Source organism: Cibotium barometz, chromosome 46 (genome assembly GCF_041138505.1).
Source record: "Cibotium barometz isolate CiBa-2024 chromosome 46, ASM4113850v1, whole genome shotgun sequence".
In the NCBI taxonomy this organism is placed as follows: Eukaryota; Viridiplantae; Streptophyta; class Polypodiopsida; order Cyatheales; family Cibotiaceae; genus Cibotium; species Cibotium barometz.
Genome location: NC_141091.1, coordinates 21,835,967 through 21,860,169, shown reverse-complemented (window position 1 = coordinate 21,860,169; position 24,203 = coordinate 21,835,967). Strand labels below are relative to the sequence as shown.

General features: G+C 43.2%; 1 protein-coding gene across 1 annotated transcript in view; it reads left to right on the top strand.

The window, feature by feature from the left end:
* The first annotated feature begins 11,140 nt into the window (after nt 1-11,140).
* LOC147611992 (Vps51/Vps67 family (components of vesicular transport) protein) overlaps nt 11,141-24,203 on the top strand; it is a 31,966-nt gene continuing 18,903 nt past the window's right edge. Inside the window, exons 1-4 of the mRNA XM_086783846.1 lie at nt 11,141-13,892; nt 14,049-14,243; nt 14,389-14,702; nt 14,782-14,964. Coding sequence (XP_086639972.1) covers nt 11,469-13,892; nt 14,049-14,243; nt 14,389-14,702; nt 14,782-14,964 — 3,116 coding nt within the window. The 5' untranslated portion in view covers nt 11,141-11,468. The remainder of the gene's footprint in view (nt 13,893-14,048; nt 14,244-14,388; nt 14,703-14,781; nt 14,965-24,203) is intronic.

Genomic DNA, 24,203 nt, shown 5'->3' with positions numbered 1-24,203 from the left:
AGAGATACGAAAATTTCAAAAATCTATGGATCTACTTATTCCCAAGGCACCTTTCACACGTCTTGTAAAAGAAATCCTATATAGTTACTCTCAAGACTATCGTGTACAAAGTCTTGCCTTGGGAGCTTTACAAGAAGCATGGCTGTGTGTCACTATTGTTGAGATATCAAGCTCAACTAGTGCTATGGTGGACATTGATGACTCGCCTGGGTAAAGTCATGGATATGACTTTCGATGGGAGAGAGTATTTTATGAGTATTTAGTTTGTCCAAATCTTTCATGAGATTATGTTCAAGTATTCTAACATGTTTCCAATGGTATTAGGAATGGTTCACATCGAAAGAGGGGAGTAGACCATAAGGTTTAACCTATACTCAAGGTACGAATGTACAACAATCCTTAAAAAAAGGGAAATAGTTCCTTCTACTAGTTAAAAGGAAAACCAACCAATAGGTTAAAATACATGCTCAAAATTTCCAAAGGAGGAAAAGACACTAGTGAGGGTAGTCCCCTCCCTAGCTGGTCGCTCTTAGAGGGGACTACCTTATACAAAGGAAAGGGAGGCAGGGGGGTGGGGGAGAGCCATACCAGTGGCTTGTAGTGCCAAGTGGGTTCTCCATCACACTGTTCGGGGGGGTGTACACCAATCCATTTGTTCTCTAGCCTGGAAGTTATGCTAGGGGAGCCCATATGGTTTTGGTCTTTGGTATTGTGTCGTTCTTTGCTCCTCTGAATGAGAACCTCTTGCTTCTTGTTTTAAATGAACAGGACAAAGAGGCTATGAAGATTGTTCTTCTCTCCAATTAGCTACTAAGGACAACTCCTCCAATTAGCTCTACTAAGGACAATTCCTCCAATTAACTCCAATTAGCTACTAAGGACAATTCCTCCAATTAACTCCAATTAGCTATTAAGGACAACTCCACCAATTATTTACTAAGAACAACTCCTCCAATTATATACTAAGGACAACTCCTCCAATATTTATGAGCCTTTGTTCTTTTTCATTGAACACATTTGAACCAAATCGTCGTGTTTTTCCAATCAGCCTACCAGGGACGACTCCTCCAATTAGCTACTAAGGACAACTCTCCAATTATTTACTATAAGGAAAACTCCTCTAATTATCTACTAAGGACAACTTCTCCAATATTTATGAGCCTCTCTCCAATTTTAATGGATTTTCTAATTTTCTGGCTCAAAAAATATATTTTAAAATGAATTTGAATGGTCACGAGCGCTCGAATGGACACACCACATGCCGAACACCAACTCCACATTTTTCTGAAATTTAAAATAACCTTTGTCTAATTTTTCACTAATTTTTAAGAATTTTTTAAAATTTTTAATTTACCCCGAACGCATTTAGAATACGAACGGTCAAAAAATTTCAAAATCCCAACAGTTTTCCTGGAATACGGAAAGCCAACAATTTTGGGAAAATGAAAAGACAAAAAAAAATCAGAATGTGAAAGGTCAAAAGTTTCCAGAATCCGAAAGGTCAAAAGATTTTTCGGAATTTGGAAAGCCAAAAGGTTTCTTGGGAATGCGGAAAGCCAAAAGGTTTCCCAGAAGATGAAAAGCCAAAAGACACCAGCGAATTTTCTTTTCTCAGATTTCAAAATTTCTTCCTTTTTTAGGCTTTTTCTTGAAGCTTTTTTGTAAATAAAAAAAAACCTCTTTAAAAAAACCAACCTTAATAAGCTTTATTCAAAAGCTTATGAATTTTTTTTTTTGAGGAGGGGGGCAATTTTTGCCCGGCGGGCTGCAATGCAGCCCCCCCTGGTGTGCGCGTTTTGAACTAGCAGGTGAGGGAGAGGTCCTCTCTCCTCACACCTCTCTCCTCTCCTTCTACTCCATTCAACAATCCTCTCAACTCACCATCTTCTCTTCTCTGTTAATCAGAGAGAAGGATTAACTTTTAATTAATCTCTTAATCATAATTAAATCCTAATTATAATTAATATTAATTAAAAATATACTTTTTTAAGAGATGTTTATACACACGAGAGGAAAATTTGGAATTGAGAGACGAAGAGGGTCCCACACTGCAACCGGAATCTTATTCTAGGAATTGATTGTGGAAAAGTAGAGAATTAATTCAATCATAAAAACCATTGCTTGTAAGCTTCAACTAAATCAAATCAATTGGAATTTAAACACTTAAACAAAATTAAAAATACTTAGCTCATAGACCATATTGGGTGCAATCTTCCCCCCCCTTGTGCGTGGCCCCTCCCCACACAAGAGTATTTCTTTATTAGCTTTCTTTTTCACCAAAATTAGGCCATAGCCCCCAAAATATACAAGATGTGCTTTTTAGAGAGCACGACACTCTTCTTTAACAAAAATAGAGTGTCAAATTGGGACTAGGGTAAAGCCATAGGCCTTAATAAATTCCACATAAATAAATGTATCTTTCCTAAAATTCAAAATGGAAAAATCATTTGATAAGGTTACAAGCTACTATGCTTGCCAAAAATGAAATGTGATGCACTAAGACATTTCTTCCAAAGTAAACTCTTCAATTCCCATAGTCTTCATCACCTGAAAATATAAGCCCAATTAATTATTAAATTAATCCCACAAATATTAAACAGGCACAAATCATCACCAACTCATGACTACCAGACGTAAGTACCCCAGGAATCACCCTGCCATACAAACCTAACTGAAATAATCATAGGTGGCCTCAAACATACGTCATATACCGCACGTATTAATATTTATAGTGGTATCACCCACGATATTAACCTAGCCGGCATGACGCAAGAGTAATCTAGGTGTCCCCAAATTACTCAAGAAGGAATAAATAATATTTTTCTAGAGGACTTAAAATATTTTTCTAGAGGACTTAAAATATATTCTAGAGGACTTAAAATATATTCTCATGACATCCCTCTTGCTTGAGTTTGCAATTGTCCTCAATTGCGGATTTGCTGGGTTTGAAAAGAATGAAGAATTTCAGGGTAAACTTGGAAAAATTTCTCAGGCATCCATTTAGCATCTTTTTGTGGATGATTCTTAAAAGTCAAAAGATACTTGAAGTATTGATTACATGTCCTTGTTGTTGTTATCTCTTGGTCAATGATAGCATCAGGAACTAGTACTTCTTCCTCTCCTTCAATAAGAGGTGGTTCCTCATATGTTGGATGAGTAGGAAGTGTTCCTTGAAAAGGTTTCAAGAGATGGATATAAAAAGAATTGTGGATATTCCGATTAGATGGAAGCTCTAGTCTATAGGCCACATCATTAATCTTTTGAAAGATTTTAAATGGCCCATAATATCTAGGCACTAGCTTCACTGCAGGGAATTTTTCCACACTCTTTAATCGACGCTTTTCAATTCTCAAAAGTACATATTCACCTTCTTGAAATGAAAAATCTTTGCGCTTTCTATTTGCTTGAGATGTATACTTCTCTTGAGCTCTTGCAATACAATCATGCACTTCAGATAGAATGCGATCAAAGTCTCTAACATATTGGTCGGCAGCTTCAATCTTATGAGAGAGTCTAGTAGCCGGAATAGGCAATGCTCTTCCATAGATAATCTCAAATGGTGCTCGACCAGTAGAGCAGTATGAGGAGTATTATTATAAGCAAATTGGAGTAAGTGTATGTACTTATCCCATGCACTAGGTTGCTGGGAAACATAGGCTCTAAGCATATATAAGATAGTGCTATTTGTAACTTCGGTTTGTCCATTCGATTCCGGATGGAAAGCTGTGGAAAAATTTAACTTAGTGCCTAAGTTTGAGAAAAGAGCAACCCAAAAGTGACTACAAAATTTAGAATCTCTGTCAGAAACTATCACTTTGGGTAATCCATGATAAACAAAAATTTGCTTAACAAATATGTTCGCGGCTTGCTGAGAAGTTAGTGTGGAATGAAATAGGCTTGCTTACTAAATCTGTCCACTATTGTCCAAATCATGTCATGGTGACTGGAAGTAGTAGGGAAGCCAGTAATAAAGTCCATAGACACTTGTTCCCATGGTCTATCAGGAATAGGTAGAGGCATAAGCAATCCTAAAGCTTTGCCTTTGTAGCTTTTAATTGTTTGACAAATGTTACATTCAGCTACAAATTTAGCTACATCATTCTTCAAATGAGGCCAATAGAATTCTCGAGAAACTACTTGAAGTGTTGCGGAAACTCCTCTATGTCCCACAAATGGTGATTGGTGCATCTCTTCCAAGACAAGCTGTCTGTAAGGTTGAGTAACACACAATCTTTTCTCAAAGAAAAGATAGCCATCATTATGAGAATAACTTCCTTGAGGTGTCCAATTGTTTTCACGCAATTTGATCCATATTTGAGAAAAATCTAGATCAACTTCGTAAGTTTCTTTCATAAGTACAAATGGTTCACTTTCAATTATGGAAATGTTGTTGATATTTGGTCTTCGACTCAAAGCATCGGCAACAACATTTTCTTTTCCAGGTTGATATTGAATCATAGGTTGGAAACTTTGAATGAAAGCTGCCCATTTGATATGCCTATCTGAAATAAGAGGTTGCGTAAGCAAATGCCTAATGCTTTGTTGATCTGTCTTGATAAGAAATTCAGAGCCCATTAGGTAATGCTTCCAGATTTTCAAAGCATGCACTACTGCTGCTAATTCCTTGTCATATGTGCTATAATTTTGCTCTGCAGGCTTAAGCTTTCTACTTTGATAAGCAATAGGATGGTTGTCTTGCATAAGAACGGCTCCAAATCCTTTGTCACTAGCATCAGTCACTACTGTAAAGAATGGTCTTTGAAAATCAGGTAGTGTTAAAACTGGTGCTTGTGTTAAAGCATTCTTGAGTGTTGCAAAAGATTTATCTTGCTTTTCAGTCCAATTGAAATTTGTAGCTTTCTTAAGGAGTTCAGTCAAAGGATGAGCAATACAAGCAAAATTCTTGACGAACTTCCTATAATAACTACATAAGCCAAGAAAAGATCTAAGGTCATGTATGTTTCTAGGCGTAGACCAAGAAGCAATACACTCAATTGTCTTAGGATCTACACGAATCCCTTCAGCCGACACTATATGACCTAAGTATTCAATCTCCTCTTGAAAGAAAGAACTCTTTTCAGGATTGACATACAATTCATTTTCTCTCAAAAGGTTGAACACTTGTTCCAAGTGTTGTTCATGCTCTTGTCGATCCTTGCTGAAAACAAGAATGTCATCAAAGAACACTATAACAAAACTTTGAAACTTAAGGAATATGCGATTCATCATACGGCTGAAAGTAGCTGGAGCATTGGTCAAACCAAATGGCATAACCAAAAACTCATAATGACCAGTTTGGGTTCTAAAAGCTGTCTTGAAAATGTCAGATTGAGTCGTACAAACTTGATGATACCCAGACTTTAGGTCAATCTTGCTAAAGACTTTTGATCCTCTAAGCTTATCAAGAAGATCATCTACCCTAGGAATAGGATATCTGTTCTTGACAGTAATCTTATTCAATGCACGATAGTCTACACACATTCGGTAAGTTCCGTTCTTCTTCTTAACAAGAAGTACTGGAGCTCCAAAAGGTGAACTACTAGGTCGAATAAGGCCTCTCTCTAGCAAGTCTTCTATTTGGCTTTGGATTTCTTTTTGCTCTAAATTGTTGACTCTATAGGGAGCTTTACAAGGCGGGGAATTTCCAGGCAATAAGTCAATACTATGATCCTCAGGCCTAGACTTAGGTAATCCTGGAGGCAGATCTTCCATGAAACAATCACTAAATTTGGAGATAAAAAGATCAAACTTTGGTCTTTTGGATGTGTCCAACTCGACATCAAGCTGGTTAACCCATACTATATAAGTCTTGTCTCTTTTTCTTAGAGCTCTCTTTGCTTGGGTGTGACTCAACAAAGGACTCATTTCTCCTTTGACTTGACACTGGAGGATAATATTTTCATTGTCCTTCCTTAGAGAAATGCTATGAGTGTCATAGTCTATAATAGGATTGTATTTGTGTCTCCAAGGCATACCCAAAATTATATCTACCCCTTGTAAAGGTGCAACTAAGAAATCCCTCTTTTTCGTTAAAGGTTTGATGCATAAATCCAAATCTTTCACCTCTTGCATGCAATTATACTTTGTTCCAGTAAATGCTGCTTTGACTTTATAGTGCGTAGGTGAAGAATGAAGATTTAGTGCTTTAAGTACCTTTTCAGAAATGAAATCATGTGTACTACCATCATCATGCAAAATAAGAACTTCATGTCTATTTATCGTTCCTTTTATTTTAAGCAAAGAATGAACATGAGGTTTACCTTCTTGTTCTGAGTAATCTGGATCGGAATTACCCTCTTGCTCGAATGATTCTTCTTCATTGTCGTCTTCTTCAATCATATTGACTCGAGCTGCCTGCTGCTGGTGTCGAATTCTTGGTACGCTCCGGACAATTCGGTGCTATGTGACCTTCTTTGTGGCACTTGAAACATTTGATAGGAGATGTCTTTGGTTTGCCACCATTGACTTTCTTATTGGTACTCATGTTGCCTTTAGCCTCGTCCTTGCCTTTGTCATAACCTGGTTTATACATCTTCTTTGAAGCATAAAAAGATTTAGTAAATGGTTTAGAAGAAGTACCCTCATGTGCTTTAATCTCTTTAGGAAAACCATTTTTATGTTTTGAACTAGTTGCCAAAGATATTGCAGAAGATAGTGAATGAGGTCGAAACATATTCACATCGGCCCTAATGGTAGATCTAAGGCCCGATATGAACTTCCTTTTTTGATCTTTCTCGCTGACTCTATCCACAACCTGCACCTGTAATAAAGTATTCCAGAACTTTTCTACATACTGTGACATAGTTTCCTTTTCCAATTGATGCAAAGTGTCCCATTGGTGCCTAACTTTGGACTTGAATTGTGAGGTAAAAAGTGATTTTTAACCAGCCGTTGAAATCTTTTCCAAGAGTCTGGCTTGTCACGACCTTGCTTTACTACACTCCACCATAAAGCTGCACTGTCTACCAAATGATTGACTGCACATTTAATCTTATCACTCTCTGAAAATTTTTCTCCAGAAAAATAGTCATCTAGCTGACTAAGCCAAGCTAAAATGACCCTAGCATTCTTCTTTCCATCATAATTTTGAAATGTGAAAGCTTTCCGACTAATCTTGGATTCTTTTTGTGACCTTTGTGCTTGCAATGTAGCATTTACAACCCTTTGAATAGTGTCATCTTCGTCATCAAAAGATAGTGAAGAGTCACGCTTGCGTCTACGACTCGTGAGCTGTCTCTCCAATTCAATACGCTTCTCTCTTTCTTCTACAATTTGATGTTGTAAAGAAAGGAGTTGCTCTTGAATTGATGGCGAGATAGGAAAATCTGCCATAGTGCTTGTGCAAATGATGTAGATAAATAAAATTTTACTTTATTTGATGTAAATAAATAAAACAAAAAATGAGTACTTATCTTGTTTTTCTCCCGCAATTTGATCTTAGTTGAAGCTGAACAAAGACGTTGTTCAATGGCTGAATTGAATTCTCGTCGCCTCAAACAAATCCCGAACGATTCCGTGTGATTCAAGAGTCTTGGGCTAGTCAAATTGTTGATGAAATAATTTTTCTGCACTTTGAAACCTGCTGAAACAGTCCTGTAAACCTTGCCCAAACTCTGTAATATTTTTTTGAAATTTTCAAAATTTTTCAGAAGTGATTTCGGAATTTTCTGGCCTTTTCTAGGCAATTTTCAAGCCTTTTAAAACTTGTAAATCACTTTTCTGCACCCAGAAATTTTTCAGAATTGGAAACCAATTTCTCTTCAAATTTGAAAATAGGGAAAAGTAAAGGTTCAAAAAGTGATGTGACTTGCATGGGAATTCGGAAAAGTAAGAGAAGGATTAGAGAGAGATTAGCTTATGGAGATTAGGCTTTGGGATTAAGCTTTTTTTTTTCTACTCCACTAGCCGTTTTGCGCCGGCAGGCTGCCGCCGTGCGCCTCTTCTCCACGAATTTCCTTGATGATTTATTTGGTAGCTTTTACACTGATTTATCTGCTCCGTCTATTATAGATTTGCTCATGCTTGAAGCTTTCTGATTTCTGAGAGATACCCGTGAGGTTTTTGGCTATGAGGATTTCATCCATACGGTCAGATTTTGATTTCACTGAGTATTTGGAAAAACCACTTTTTGATAGAGAGGGATGGTTTTGCAGGGTGGTGAGTGGGTTTGAGAGTAGATCTAGTTTTGAATCTTTGACCTTTGGGTAAAGACCTACAAAACACCCTTCTGTCCACTGGATAAATTCCTGCACTTTCTTGATTTTTGAGAAGTTGAAGCCCTTTCCTACCTTCTCCACAAATCTCCTAGCCCAAGCTCTGATACCACTGCAACCGGAATCTTATTCTAGGAATTGATTGTGGAAAAGTAGAGAATTAATTCAATCATAAAAACCATTGCTTGTAAGCTTCAACTAAATCAAATCAATTGGAATTTAAACACTTAAACAAAATTAAAAATACTTAGCTCATAGACCATATTGGGTGCAATCTTCCCCCCCCCTTGTGCGTGGCCCCTCCCCACACAAGAGTATTTCTTTATTAGCTTTCTTTTTCACCAAAATTAGGCCATAGCCCCCAAAATATACAAGATGTGTTTTTTAGAGAGCACGGCACTCTTCTTTAACAAAAATAGAGTGTCAAATTGGGACTAGGGTAAAGCCATAGGCTTTAATAAATTCCACATAAATAAATGTATCTTTCCTAAAGTTCAAAATGGAAAAATCATTTGATAAGGTTACAAGCTACTATGCTTGCCAAAAATGAAATGTGATGCACCAAGACATTTCTTCCAAAGTAAACTCTTCAATTCCCATAGTCTTCATCACCTGAAAATATAAGCCCAATTAATTATTAAATTAATCCCACAAATATTAAACAGGCACAAATCATCACCAACTCATGACTACCAGGCGTAAGTACCCCAGGAATCACCCTGCCATACAAACCTAACTGAAATAATCATAGGTGGCCTCAAACATACGTCATATACCGCACGTATTAATATATATAGTGGTATCACCCATGATATTAACCTAGCCGGCATGACGCAAGAGTAATCTAGGTGTCCCCAAATTACTCAAGAAGGAATAAATAATATTTTTCTAGAGGACTTAAAATATATTCTCATGACACACACACACATGGGAGAGCATTCAATGCATCAACATGCTACCCTCTATTGTATTTCAGCAGAAAATCGACAGAAATTTTCTCTCTCTCTCTCTCTCTCTCTCTCTCTCACACACACACACACACACACACACACACACACACTTGTCCTTTTTCATTGAACACATTTAAACCAAATTGCCATGTTTTCCAATTTGGTACAATCTACGGAGCTAAAAATATTGCGAGCCCAGGGCAAAGAAGGGCCCTACTTATCTCTCATAACTATGGAAGGTTCATAGACTTTACATGAAATGCCCTTGTGAGAAGGTAAAATAGGGTGGTTCATGTAAATAATTCAAACATTCTATGGTTCATTATCCTCCATAATAATTCTTCATTGCCCTCTAGGGCATGGGTTTCTTAAAGAGGTAATAAAGCCTGCAAATCAGGAGTCTTCTCCCCTATTCCAAGGCATGCAAGGAGGTCTTCACCTTTATTTCAAATGTAGTAATGCCACCTAGTCAATGTGGATAGCCCGTGACCCTTGCCACCACAAATGCTCTTAGACCTTCTATAGAAGGGAGCACAAACGACATGTATGCAAGCTCTCAAGGGAAATCGGTGACTAGCCTTACCTCACTAGAAACCTCCATAGCTTGACCAGCTTGACCTGATGGGTCTTTGATGCCACAACTATAGCCACTTCCAAAACAATGGCTAAAAGCCTTCTTTACAAAGGTTTTCTTTGGATTCTCATGGTCAGTTAAGGTTGATAAGCATGGACGTGGTCGTGCAAGGTCTACTGAAGGGAGCATAAACGACATGTATGCAAGCTCTCAAGGGAAATCGGTGACTAGCCTTACCTCACTAGAAACCTCCATAGCTTGACCAGCTTGACCTGATGGGTCTTTGATGCCACAACTATAGCCACTTCCAAAACAATGGCTAAAAGCCTTCTTTACAAAGGTTTTCTTTGGATTCTCATGGTCGGTTAAGGTTGATAAGCAGTCAGTCTAGAGAGGATGTACTTTTCTAAATCATTTATATGTCAACCATGCTTTGGGTAGTATTTTTGTTAATAAGCTAATTGGTCTTTTTTGCTATGGTGCTAATCCACATCTATCACCTTGTTAGGAGGATGTGGTGATGTGGTTATTTCTTTGAACCAATGGCTCATTGACACCGTACATGTTCAACTTTTTAACCAAGTCTTCACCTAGGCTCTCCTGCTTTGGTGTAGTAAATCTACATGCATTAGAATATGATTTCTTCATCAAACAATCCAACCACAAGCATTATTTCCTTTCCTTAAATATTTTCAACACTGCTTCCATTACTTTGATGACATTACTTAAATGTTTTCAACATGCTTCCATTACTTTGATGATGTTCTTTGGATTAACATCCCCAATCCTATTGAATACTTTGTCACAATTATTACTCCCCTAGCTTCCCCATATGGATTTATCCAAAGGAGTTATTGTTGCACCTCTTTCACATAAAGTTGACAAAAGGAAATTTCCTTGGGTGTGCCACAACTTTTTAATCCACAGAGATGACCATCCTCAATGGTTGTCTCAATATCAAGAAGTTTGACAAATCCAAAAAACTTCTTTTAAAGTTTGCAAATTTATCCACAGAACCATACCTTGTCATAAGCATAATTAGAATATTCTCTCTCATAAATTAAAAGGAGGGAAAATAAATTTTATGGTGGAGGGAAGATCATTCCCATAGGTTGATGAGAGCTTTGCAAGGTGAGAAGGGTAGAGAGAGAGAGAGAGAGAGAGAGAGAGAGAGAGAGAGAGAGAGAACCCACTCGAGAGAGCAACCATGTGAGAAAGATGGATGGTGCTACAGAAGCAACCACCTACCACCTGCACAAATACCAAATATAGAAGATTCACAAATTCACAAAGATTGGATACTTAATCTACCATTAGAAAAGAGCATTGAAAATGAGAGCATATGAGGGAATATTCTACATTTAATTTGAACTCTAAAAAAGATTTTGGTACCCTATTTTGTTACACACAATCTCCCCCTCTCTCTCTCTACACACACATACACACATGTCAATACACTATTTTATTTCAACCCCCTCTCCACTCCACCTCTCTCTCTCACGTGCATTAGATTGTCTACTTCTTGCGTTTGGATCTTTCTGTGCAGACATGATCGCCAATGCAACATGCGTTCCTTCTCCCGGGTCTCCACTGTGTTGCTCAGATCCATTGCTGTTGCAGTTACGGTAGATCATCATCAACGTCATCTCTCTTCTGGTGCTGCTGCTGCAGCTGCTTCTTCTCTTTGCTGTGAGCTTGGATCGCTTGCTTTCCTTGATCTCTGTGTGTAGGATGAGGGGGGGCAGGTTTCAACAGAAGACAAGCGAAGATGCGAGCATGCGCAATGCAGAGGCCCTCTTCGAGAGCCGTACTGTGGTGGAGATCCGCGAGGTGGAGGCCAACACGCGTAAGGAAATCGAAGAGAAGAAAGAGGAGCTCCGGCAGCTTGTAGGGGCAAGCTACCGCGACCTCATCGAATCTGCAGACTCCATTGCCGACATGAAGAACTCATGTCACAATGTGGCCCTCAACATCCAGCACATGGAATTAGGGTTCGCCTCACTCAAGCACAGCCTGGCCGTCCAATACCCGCCTGCTGCCCCTCCACACATGGACATGGAAAAGAAGAAACGCGAGAAGCTGTATGGCATCGGCAGCAGGGTCAAGTATGTCGTTGACACCCCTGAGAAGATCTGGGGCTGCCTGGATGAGCACATGTACCTCGAAGGTGCCCAGCGATATTTTCGTGCCCGCAAAGTGCAGACTCTTCTTACTGAAAGTGAAGCCAAAGGTGAGAATTTGTCCCATTTCCCCCTCCTCCTGCACCAATGGTCCCTCGTGGAAACTTTCCGTGGCCAGATTTCTCAGAGAAGCCGAGATCGTCTCCTAGAGCCAGGACTCGATGTTCGGCAGTATGCTGTGGCCCTAGCAGCTGTGGCTGTTATTGATGAGCTTAACCCTTCCCAGATAATCTCGTTCTTCTTTGAGACTCGGAGAGCTTGGCTGAGAGGTCACCTGCGCACAGCCATGGCTGTTTGCAGTAGGTTGAGGAAAGACAAGATGGTGGATGGGGCTGCAAAAGCTCAAAACTTGAATGATGAGACAAGCAAGGGTTTTCAAGGTGCGGAAGAGCATATAGAAGATATGAAGGAGAACTCAGGAGTTTTACCACCTGCTGACATTAACGCGATTGCTTTGATATTGTCTAAGGCGGCCAATATCATACAGATCTCTTTGTGTCAAGCTGGGCAACTTTTTCTGGAAGTAAATGGGGATCCACCGCTCTTCTTCAGCACAATTCTCAACTCTCCCCCGGGCTCACAACTTTTTGGGGGCATTCCTAATCCAGAAGATGAGGTTAAACTGTGGAAACTTCATTGGGAGAAGCTTGAGACCCGAATGAACTCTCTGGCAGGGAAATTTATTTCTGAGACATGTACATCATGGATCCATACTTGCCGGTCTGATCTTATGGTGGAGGGTAAAAGGCTTCTAGATGTTATAGAACACGGCAAAGATCTGGAGAGAATGGAAGGCCTTATCAGGAGTGAATGTGACAGTCGGAAAGCTCTAGAAGGGAGCACGGAGTGGCTAGAAAGTGCTTTTGGTAAGTCCATAGATTCCCCCTGGGACTATGTGACTGCATTGCTGCTGAAAGAGCCCCTGAATCTCTGGAACATTCTGTTCGAGAGCATCTTTGTGGGGAGAGCAAAGGGGATTGTAATCTCTGGACTAGCCAAAATCAAAGTAGAGAACATGGTGGATGATGTTCTAGCTTCTATCAGCTCATCATGGTCGTCTGACTCTCGAGGTGGGGGCAGTCTGTCTTTCCAAGTCCTGGGTCTTGGCTCTACAGATCTGATGTGGTATGCTGGCACACAGGAGGCTAAAAAGCTCAACGAGCTCCCTGAGACAGTTGCAGGTTTGTTGGGCAGAACACAAGAGGAAGACTCTTTTGGGATTTCAAGTTCTTATTTGGGTCCTGAAGTATCTCAATTGAGAGATGGAATCAATATAAAACTAAGAACTCTGCTGGAGGATTCTGTAAGCTTCATCCAGGCTCAACATAATACTGCTAGATCAGAAGAACTTGCTCCTTACTTGCAGAAGCACTGCTGTACATGGATGACAAACATGATCAATGGGCTTCTAGTAAAAGTTCTGAGTTTCTCAGATGGTAGTAGTCAATCTGTAGGGAGAATGGAGAAAATGTTATTTTCTTTGAAAAATTCTTTGGAAAATAGAGATAAAGCAGGAAATAGCTGGAGATCCCGTGATTTTACAGAGTCAGATACTGCTGATGTTTCCCCTTCAGTGGAGAAGGCTCTCTTTCTAGCTCGCATTTTTATAGCATTCTCACAACGTTCGTGGGCTCTTCCACTTATTCTACACCCTTCAAAGTTGTGGAATATGAATGATGCATCGGTTAAAGAAAGTTCTCTCCCGTGGCTACCTTCCTTTCACCACAGGACTTTCTGGTCAGATGTGAAGGAGTTTTCCACAGAAGGGAAGGACAAATCAAAAGCAGGTTTAAGTATGGATGCTTGTAAAGAAGAGGATGGCAAATCTGAGTTCACAAAGCTGCAGTTGGCCCTGAAATATGCAAGTCTAGTGTCTCACAGCATTTGGGTGTCTTGGAGTGTTGAAAGGCTGACTGCTGTTCTTGCACAAAGCTTAATGAAGGATAATGATCTTGCATCATCTGCACCTCTTAAGGTATATATACTCTCCATGCTTGCGAGTTGTTGGGACTCAAGTCTGGTGTGTTTTGTGTGTGTGTGAAGTGCAGGTCTTTATGTACTCCTGCTCACGTGCATGCATATGTGCACGGATTGAAAAATTATAGATGTTCAATATGTAATTTTTGTGAAGGGTTGGGAGGAGACTGTCTTAAGGCAATTGAATGAGGGCGGTGATGAAATCGAAGTGAGACTGCCATTGCCAGCAATGCCATCACCGTATGTGATTTCATTTCTCTTTAAGAGCTGCCAGGAAGTCTATCGTGTTGGAGGCCATGCCCTTGACAAGTCTGTGCTGCAATTATTTGCATCGAGATTGCTTGAAAAGGTGGGTATGGAAACTGATCCAAATTCATGCTTTCTCTAACTGCTTTACACTGTTGCAACACATGTACTTGGATTTACACAACATTAGATATACGAAGACATTGCTTAGACAGAAACACTGAAACTCTGATTTTTGTATTCTGTAGGTGTTGCTTGTTTATGAGGATTTCATCACAGGATTGAAAGGTGCAGAGAGCCGAGTTTCAGAGAAAGGCTTGTTGCAACTTCTTTTTGATCTGCGTTTTCTGGGGGATGTGCTATCTGGTGGTCAACATCCTTATCCCGACTCGACAATTTTCATAAAAGAAGAGCCATTTCTTTCTTCTGTATTATCTAGTTCAAATCTGGCGAGAGTAAAAGAGTTACTGTTTCAGAGCAGTGGAAATAAGCAACGAAGAAGATGGCTTGTCAGCTTGCAGGAGAGGCTCTCAGATCTCCTTGATCCAATAGATTGGGCCACGTAAGTGTTTTTCAAGTTGTCATTGATACTTTTTGGTGTCTTGTTTTCCCAAGCTGCAACATTTCATGTTTCGATGTAGGTATGAACCGCCGCTTTGGGAGAATGAGCAGCAGTCCTATCAAAGGTGTGCTGTAATCTTTGGTTTCTTGGTTCAGTTGAAACGCTTGTATAGAGATATTGCCCAGAGACCTCCACTCAGTACCGAATCCAGCACTCTCAAAGTCTCAGCCTCAATACCTCGGTTCACCTATCTCCCAATCAGGTTTGACCATACCTCTAGCTCAGGTTGTGGTTTAACAGGTAGTTGTAAAAAGTAGTAGTTCTAGACACAATCTTAAAAGGTGTGCATGTGTGTTAATGTTGACTGCAAAGCTTGACAGTTTTATTACTGGTTAGAGTCGTAATGATCTATAGTTCATGGCCCCTCAGCTATCCATGGTCCCTAATTAGGTGTTGCTAGTTTCCATGTGGAATGGGTTCACACATGCCTGGGACACATCTAAACCTAGGCACTGACTCTCATATGTCCCTGTCCACCTGGCCAACTAGCCGAATAAGTGTATGCGGCATCCTGATGCCATTACATCATTCAAGAGGCTTACAATCTTGTGTGGAATGGGACGTGCACGACTCACGTGTGTGAAATGTGCACGACTGACTCTTTAATCCCTAGGCGGTGCATCAGGAACTCACCCTTGGACAAGACAGCATCCAAGTGCAGGATGCATGTTACAATCCAGCGCCTATACAAGGGATACTTGGGGGGCGGATACTACTCCATCTGATAGTTGAAGCAAGCATTCTCCTCACGTCAGCCTACAGGCAGCAGCTTGAAGGGAAAATGCAAGGCCATCAGAGGTCCATCCCATGCGGGTCTTTCAAGGAAGCCATCTGGAGGTAAATTCAAGGCTTCCAACAGTAATCAGCAGCGCCCAGGCAGCAAAGTCAAGTCAAGAAGCGGGTTCTCTACGTGGAGGAGACACACAGTTCTAGGTCAGTCCAGTTGAGGGGCAGAATTTGGCTCACATATTGTACTCATTCATTTACAGCAGTTAAAGCGAATACACCTCTGGAAGCTGGGGGTATTCGGGACCCAATCCTGTGTTCGATACAAATTTCTCTCTCTCCCCTTTGCATTCAAGTTAAGTAACGCTAAGATGTTCTAATCTGCAAAAGTTACCAAGAAGACCCCTCCAAGCTTCTGCATGTATCACCCTGAAACAGAGTCAGAGTAAACATGTGCAAGAGTGGAGTAGCTCATGATTCCACCACCATTCTGATTTTCTGATGCAAGTACTTCCTCTGTTGTCATGTGCATGCGTGTACATGCTAATCCTAGGGCTGATCCTTGAAGGGCAACTGATAAAGAACAAGATTAGAACCAAATATTGGAGCTGGTGCAGCTTGAATGAGCAGGGAAGCGTTGTGGAGGACTCAGGAGGCTTTCAGCCAGTGCATGGAAGGAGTATGTTCCTGTCAGCTGCAGCAAGAGGATTATTGTTTGTCCAGGGCTTGGCCGACAGCAGGTCGGCCAGTCCATGAGGATTCCCAAGGCGTATATAAGGCATCATGGGCTCATTGTTTCACTCACTCACTTCTTTAGGGAGTAGGGTCATTAGACTAGATTTAGACTAGGTGTTTACCACCTTTTGATGGCAGCCTATGGCTGGCCAAGACATGTACACCCTTTTTGTACTATATTCACTGAAACTCAGCTATCTCTCTCTCTTCTCTATCTTTTGTTTGCGTTTTGCATCAGCATGTTCCAGGAAGGTGTTTAGGGCTGAAAGAAGGCTCCCAAAGCTTCTGCATGTGACATTGGTATCAGAGCATTAGGCTAAGCAAGGCTAAATACTGATTCAGTCCGAGATGAAGGTGCACAGTCCAAGGATAGCAACACAAGACAAGGAAGAAGTTCCCAGGAGGTTGGTTGGTGGTGTTCCACAAGACACAAGGGGAATGGCATTCCCAGGCAACGGTTCCAAGGGAGGATGATCTGTTAGCGGTCATCTCCTGTCCCTACCATATTACATTGTAGGGAGTGAGGGCCAGTGATCTGGGTGTGCCCGCCCGTGTGAGGAGTCTCCAGTTTTCTCTAGTTTTGTCCATTTTATTCCCAGTTCTGTAGTTGTGAGGAGGGCTGTATTTCGTCCTTGGCCGACCGGTACTACCAGGTCTTGCTAGTCGTGGGGCCTACACAGGGGCTGTCGGCCCAGTTTCTACTGGCCGACTGGCTGCCCCATCATATATATATATATATATATATACACCACACTTCCCCCCCACACCTTTTGTACTGGTTATCAGGTGAACATATATATATATATATACACACACACACACACACACACACACACACACACACACACACACACACACCACACTTCCCCCCCACACCTTTTGTACTGGTTATCAGGTGAACATAGTAGAGTTTCCAGCTTTTATCTCTTGTGCAGCACTTCTGCGTTTTCTGCTCTGTGTTCAGTCTCATTTCCTCTGCTCATTCCGACAGGTATCAGAGCCCCAGGTGGCTTGAATCTTTGGAGATAGTGAGAGCTTTCGGGGTTGCTATTTTTTGGTGTTGATTGGAGAATATTTGGGCTATACGGGACGTGGAGAAGCGGGTAGAAGGCGGCGTCATTGCTGGACAGCCACCTTGCAACAAAGTGCAGCCTCTTCTTCTTCAAATTTTTTTCCCACCCACTCTCCCTTCACAAGACCACGTGAATCCTCGAGATGGCAAAAGGTAGAGAAACATGTGAAGATCTCCACCCTCCCGACGTTCCCGGTGGATCGACAGTTGGACGGGAACAACTATGGCATCTGGAAGGTAATGATGGAGTCTGTTTTGGAGTCTTATGATTTGGTTGATTTCATCGTGGTTGGAGTTCCAAAGGCCAGAGCTGGAGGAGGAGGAACTTTCATTGTTCACTAAGAAAGAGCAGGAGGCCGAGGCACAATTGTGGGATCGTGTCAATGCTCGTGTGCGTTCTTTCATCTTCCTCAATCTCACACCCCAAGTGATCAATCATATCAAACACATGACGTTGGCTCGAGGGATTTGGTAGCACTTGGCCTCTTTGTACAATAGGGTATCACCCATGAAGAGAATTTCCTTGGAAGTGCTGATGCGAGTGATGAATCTTGCAAAGTCTTCGACGATGTGAGAGCACAACAACAAACTCCAGGCTCTTCAGCAGGAGGTTCTTCAGGCTGGGAAGGAGATATCAGCTGGGAAGGAGATATCATCAGAGGACATGGCTATCACCCTGGTGTCTCATCTATCTCCTCAGTACCTAGCTTTCTATTCTTCTTTGATCACGAGTGGGAGGCTTAGCACCATTACTTTGGGAGGAGCTTGTGCGATGGTTTTGGACTAGGAGTAGCGGTTTTTGAACCCTCCACAGGGTGGAGGTTTTGAGGCTTTGAGTGGCCAGTGGTCGAAAGGCAGCAACAACAACAACAACAACAACAAGGGCAAAGGGAAGTCTTCACAGTCGAAGTCTTTTGAGAAGAAGCCTGACTCATATCATGATGCTTTGAAGGCCGAGCGGACCTGTAACCATTGTGGCCAAAAGGGTTATTATTGGAGGAAATGTCCTCAGCAGAGCACCGACAAAGGTGTAGATTCCTCAGTTGCAGCCGCGAAGACTCCAACTTTTGTACACTTGGAGATTATGGACACCGGAGTTTCACCTTCTTTGAGTAGGGAGGCGGTTGGTCCACCATTGGGGATACTCGGTAGTGGATTCTGGACAATGGTGCTGCTAGGCACATGACTCCTTCCCAAGAGTTGTTACAGGACCTTTGGAGGCAAACATGTCACATCTTTATTGGTGACAAGTCCACTATCAGGATTCACAGTGAGGGCAGGTTGGAGATCGTCCTGGATGGTAGAGGGGGGAAGCATTCCTCCCTAGTTCTTTATGTTCCATCTCTTGGTTTTCATCTTTTGTTAGTGCATGAGGTTTGCAAGACTGGAAGTTGCTATCTGGGACAAAGCAAAACAGGCCAGGTTGTTTGGGAAGGCAGAGTGGAGAATGGGATTTACAAATTCTCAGCACTCTCTTCTCTTACACGTACGCAGCTCGGTGATTTGTGGCATTTTCGTCTTGGCCACTTGAATGTGAACGCGCTGTGACTGGCTTTTTGGGGCCAGATGGTGGATGGCTTGCCAGATGTTGGCAGCAAGCAGGGACATTGCAATTCTTGCATTCGTGGGAAGCAGCATAGGGAGTCTTTTTCGAAGCAAGCTACTAGGTGGGCTTTGAAACCACTGGAGTTGGTTCACACTGACTTGTGTGGGCCTATGCAGATCCCATCCTTGGGAGGACCCTTGTATTTTACGCTGATTGTAGATGATTGTAGTAGGTTCACATGGGTGTATTTTTTGCTACATAAGGACCAAGCCTTTGCTTAGTTCAAGGACTGGTATGCTTTGGTGGAAAAGGAGTTTGGATTGCAGGTGAAGACTGTTCGGGTTGACAAAGGAGGGGAGTTCTCTTTCAATGCTTTTGTGTGGTTTTGTGCGGAGAGTGGCATCAAGAGGGACCTGGCCAATACAGGGTCTCCTTTAGAGAATGGAGTGGTTGAGTGAAAGAATAGGATTGTGGTGGAGATGGTGAGGACGATGTTGGAGCATCACGACCTTCCTCGTCCACTTTGGGGAGAGGCTGTGGCTACGGCTGTCCAGATCCTCAACCGATCTCTGATGAGTGCAGTGCCTAAGGTGACACCATTTGAGGCTTATTTTGGCAAGAAAGCAGATGTGTCTCGTTTTTCGTTTTTTTTGAAGTCATGCCTATGTTCACATTCCGAAGAAGGAGAGGGGGAAGCTTCAGTCTAAGTCACAGAAGCTTGTTTTGTGGGATATATGTCATGTGCATCCCGCACTTGGATGCCACGTAGACATTTCTGTACAGAAGGTGCAGGACCTGGGATGGTGAACTGGTCCCATGTGAGCCCAGTCCGGGACGAGTCAGCCAGGGATCCATCTCAGTCGTCCGAGGTCAGGTGTGCATTGTCCTGCACATGAGTCCAATGTCAGGTGTGCACTGTCCTGCACATGAAACAGTGCCAGTCCGCGCTGTGAGTCTCCCTCTAGAATGATGTCAGTGGTTCTGTGTATCTGGTTTGGTACCGGATGCCAGATCACTGAGTAGATTACGTTTAGGACAAGGGGCCAGCCCATAGGGCTACCCCGGATCTGAGTGTGGACACGGGAATGGTGTAGAACCACCCCCATGAGGGCCAGGAAGGCCCAGGCTGAACCCACCAGCCATGGAGGGGCTGTAGGACAGCCCTAGGGCACAGATCAGGCAATCTCCAGGAGATTACAGCCTTTATATGGCTGTAGGGCATGTATGGGGCAGCCCATACAGGCTGCCCAACCCTGGGATTGTGGACAAAAGATGTGTCCAGCCCTTCAGAAGCAGGCGCCTGATGTCCAGCCAGCCAGGAAGAGATGCGCAGACATTATGGGATTTTTCCAGCATTTTTGGGGATTTAATTCAGCATTTATTGCTGAATTTACTCAGTCGTGGGAATATGATGCTGGCTGCCTGTTTATCAGCTGGCCGACTGCTCATGATGGGAAGTATAAATAGAGGAAGCCACAATCCCATAATTCATCTCAGTTTTCACCAAGTGCTCAAGCCAATCAAGGGCCAGTCAAGCCAAGGAGATTGCCAAGCAAAGGGGTGGACTTCTGAAGGTCAAGGGTAGGATTTTCCAGCCAAGAAAAGGTCAAGTTTCTGTATTTGTTTTCAGATTTACATCATTCTAATAAAGCAAATACACCATCCGTGGTGGGGGCCCTACAGAGGGTAATTGGGACCCAATACTGTGTCCTCTCCATCTCCCCCTTCTCTCTCTATTTTCTGCACATCTCCTTTTAGTTTGTGCGTTAATTCCGTCGCGAAAAGAGTGCTGATTTCTGAGTTTTGAAGTACCGATCCTTCTCCGAAGCTTCCGCATATTACAGTGGTATCAGAGCCTACTTCAAGGACAAAGATTCAGCAAAGAAAACCAGAAAATTTTTTCGCTCGTGTGGTTGGTTTTTAGACGCCGGTGGACTACCCCTTTCGGAGTGACTCCTGTCCCTCGAAGGACGGTTGGTTTTTAGCCTCCGGAAGTCTCCCACACAGATAGTTGATGGTCAGATTGCGTTCCGGAAAGGAATTGCATTTTCCCACTATGGCGAGTTTCGGCGACGAGAGAGAACCAGAACCATGGGACCAGAGTGTACCAGGCAGCCCAGCTAGGGCACCCGGCTTGAGTGTCACAGACATGTTCCAGCAGATGATGCGAGCAATCGCAGACCAGACAACCAAGTTGGATGAGCAGAAGGCGCGGATTTTGGCTCTGGCGGAGCGTTCTCGCTCTCCAGCGTCGCGTTTTCCATCTCCTCCTCCCTCTCCTTCCGTATCCCAGATACCAGATCCTCGTCACAGGGACCCTCTCGCGGGGTCACAGCCGCAGCCAAGCTCCTTGCTTGAGATGCAGATGCGTGCATTGGAGATTCGACAACGAGAAGACGACGCCATGCGACGAGTGGAACACGAGCGTTACCTCAGAGCTTTGGACGCCAGATTGACACCGGCGGCGCCCTCGAATCATTTTTCCGAGAAAATGAATTTCAGTAAGTATAATGGTAAACTCGATCCCACTACTCTTTATTCATGGTTACATCAATTTGAAGCTTACTTTGCCGCAGTTAGGAAAACAGATACTGACAAAGTGATCTTAGCTAGTTGGTACTTGGAAGGTGAGGCCATTCCTTGGTGGACTCAGTGGGCTCATGCCCACACCAGAGCAGGTATGGCAGCTTATGTGTGGGACGAGTTCGTCCGCGACCTTAAGCAGCGGTTTCTACCCCCCCACTACCTTGAGTGACTCGAAGACGAGTTCAGGGGAGCGCGTCAGAACGTGCAACCAGTCCTTCAGCTTGCCAATAAAATTTCGACCTTGTGTCTGCAATTAGGCTTATCTGATACGGACAAGAAAGGGCAGTTTTTGTATGGCCTGGACACGAAAATCCAATGGGAGGTGCGCATGTTTAGGCCAGCCACCTTTGAGGACGCACTCTCGCTTGCGCAGAGTGCAGAAATGAAACACACTGGTGGCAAGCCCAAGGCTTCCCAGCCGGCTTCTCCCAAGGCTAACGCCTCGGGGGGCAAAAGCCAGAACCAGACAGGGTCTTCCCCAGGACAGAGCCTGGGAGCCTCTGGCTCCAAGAACTCGAACAATGCGTCTAAGCTTACTCCAGACCAAAAAGCGGAGGCAGGCAAGACAGGTGGCAAGTTGAGTGCTGAGGAGCTTTCTTAGTACAGGAAGGAGGGTAGATGTTTCTTTTGTCACACAAAAGGACATACTTCTCGGGATTGTCCGAAGAAGCCTCCAAAGGCCGCCGCCGCCTCCACAGCTTCCGTGGTGAGCACAACTCCCACACAGACCCCAGCGGCTACCCCTAGTTCTTCAACCCCCGGTGCTTCAGTTGGAGCAATTATTAGCCGATAAGCAGAAGGGCGCCCATGACCAGGAGTATGACCGCAACGAATTGCTCAAGTCCTTTGGCTACATAGGTGGCCAGAGAGTCGTTGTCTTGTTTGACAGCGGCAGCACGGAGGATGTGATCACGGAACAGGCCGCTAGGCGTGCCCGTTTCGAGCTGACTCCGGTGGACAAACAAGTTGAGGGTTTTAGCACAGGTATGACAACGAGCGTCAAGTATGAAGCTCTAGGTGCTAAGTTAGTGATTCAGGGCATAGAGTTTGTGCGTGACTTTATGGTTGCCCCTCTTGTAGGAGCAGACATAATTTTGGGTATCCAGTGGTTTCACAAGTTTCTTCCTGATGTCAAGTGGGACAAGCACACGTTCCAAATCGATCGGAATGTGTCAAACACCCCAGTGACCATTAAGTGTGAGCTAGGTATTCCGAACTTTCCGCTCATAAGCCACTTGCAGGCTAAGCGAGCAGTCAGGAAAGGCGCACAGTGTGCGATGATTTACATCCAGATAGCCCAGACGATGGCCAGTGCTTCCGAGAAGTACTCGGTTCTCCATGAAAAGTTCCAGAAGATTTTTCTTCGAGACAGTCTCCCTCCCCAGCTCCCCCCGTCCAGACCGGAGGATCACAAGATTGACCTCCTCCCAGGCTCGGAACCCCCGAGCAAGTTTCCGTATCGCCTTTCTAAGGCAATGGAATCGGAGTTGGACCGCCAACTCCAAGAATTGTTGCAAGCTGGCTTCATCCGCCCCAGCGTGTCGCCATTTGCAGCACCGATCTTGTTTGTCAAGAAGAAAGATGGGTCTTCTCGGTTGTGTGTCGATTATCGTGCACTCAACAAGCTGACTATCAAGAGCAGATTCCCGATGCCTCGAATTGACTATATTCTCGAGAGGCTGAATGGAGCTAAGGTGTTCTCCAAACTGGATTTAAAGAGTGGGTACCACCAGGTACGGATTGTAGAGAGGGACATCCCCAAGACAGCCTTCCGTACAGAACGGGCCCACTATGAATTTGTGGTTATGCCATTTGGATTGACGAACGCCCCAGCTACATTTAACCGCATGATGATGCGTATTTTTCGGGAGTTGATTGGAGAGTGTGTGTTCATATTTCTGGATGACATACTCATATTTTCAGCTACAGTTGAGCAGCATGACATTGATGTGGAGAAAGTCCTTAAGTTGCTGGAAAGCAACGAGCTGTCAATGAAAAGAAGTCAGAATTTTATCTGTTCCAGGTACATTACTTGGGATATATAATTAGTGCTGAAGGCATTCGACTTGATCCGGCTAAAGTGGCCGAGATTGTTAATTGGGAAGTACCTCAGACCGCTTATGACATTAGATCATTTGTGGGTATATGCCAGGCATATTCCACCCACATTGACAAGTTTTCTGATCTCTCGGCAGACCTCACCGATCTGCTAAAGGGAGTGAAAACAAGAAGGCAAAAGATTCGAATGACTCCACGAGCGCAGGAGGCATTCCAGAACCTCAAGGTGGCTTTATCAGAAGCGCCTTGTTTAGCCCTTGCCTCGTGGAACGAACCATTTCAAGTGATCACCGATGCGAGTAACATCGCAATTGGAGGTGTATTGCAACAGAATGGTCATCCGGTAGCTTACATGTCTCGTAAGTTACTGCCCGCCGAAAAGAAATACTCAGTCTATGATCGTGAACTCCTAGCAGTTATACAGGCCTTGAAACATTGGAAACATTTCCTGTATGGCCGTGACTTCGAGGTTCGCACTGACCATCAGGCATTGCCCTGGATTCAGACGATGCCAAGTGCACAGTGGAGTGATCGACAATACCGCTGGAGTCAGATATTCCAGCAGTTCGGTGGTATGATTGAGTACCTTCCAGGAAAGGCCAATCCAGTGGCCGATGCTTTGAGCAGGAAGGGACAAGTATCTGCGATTCAGACCACTAGACTTGATCTTGTTGGTACAGGACTAGAAGACATGAAGCACACGTACGCGGATTCCGAG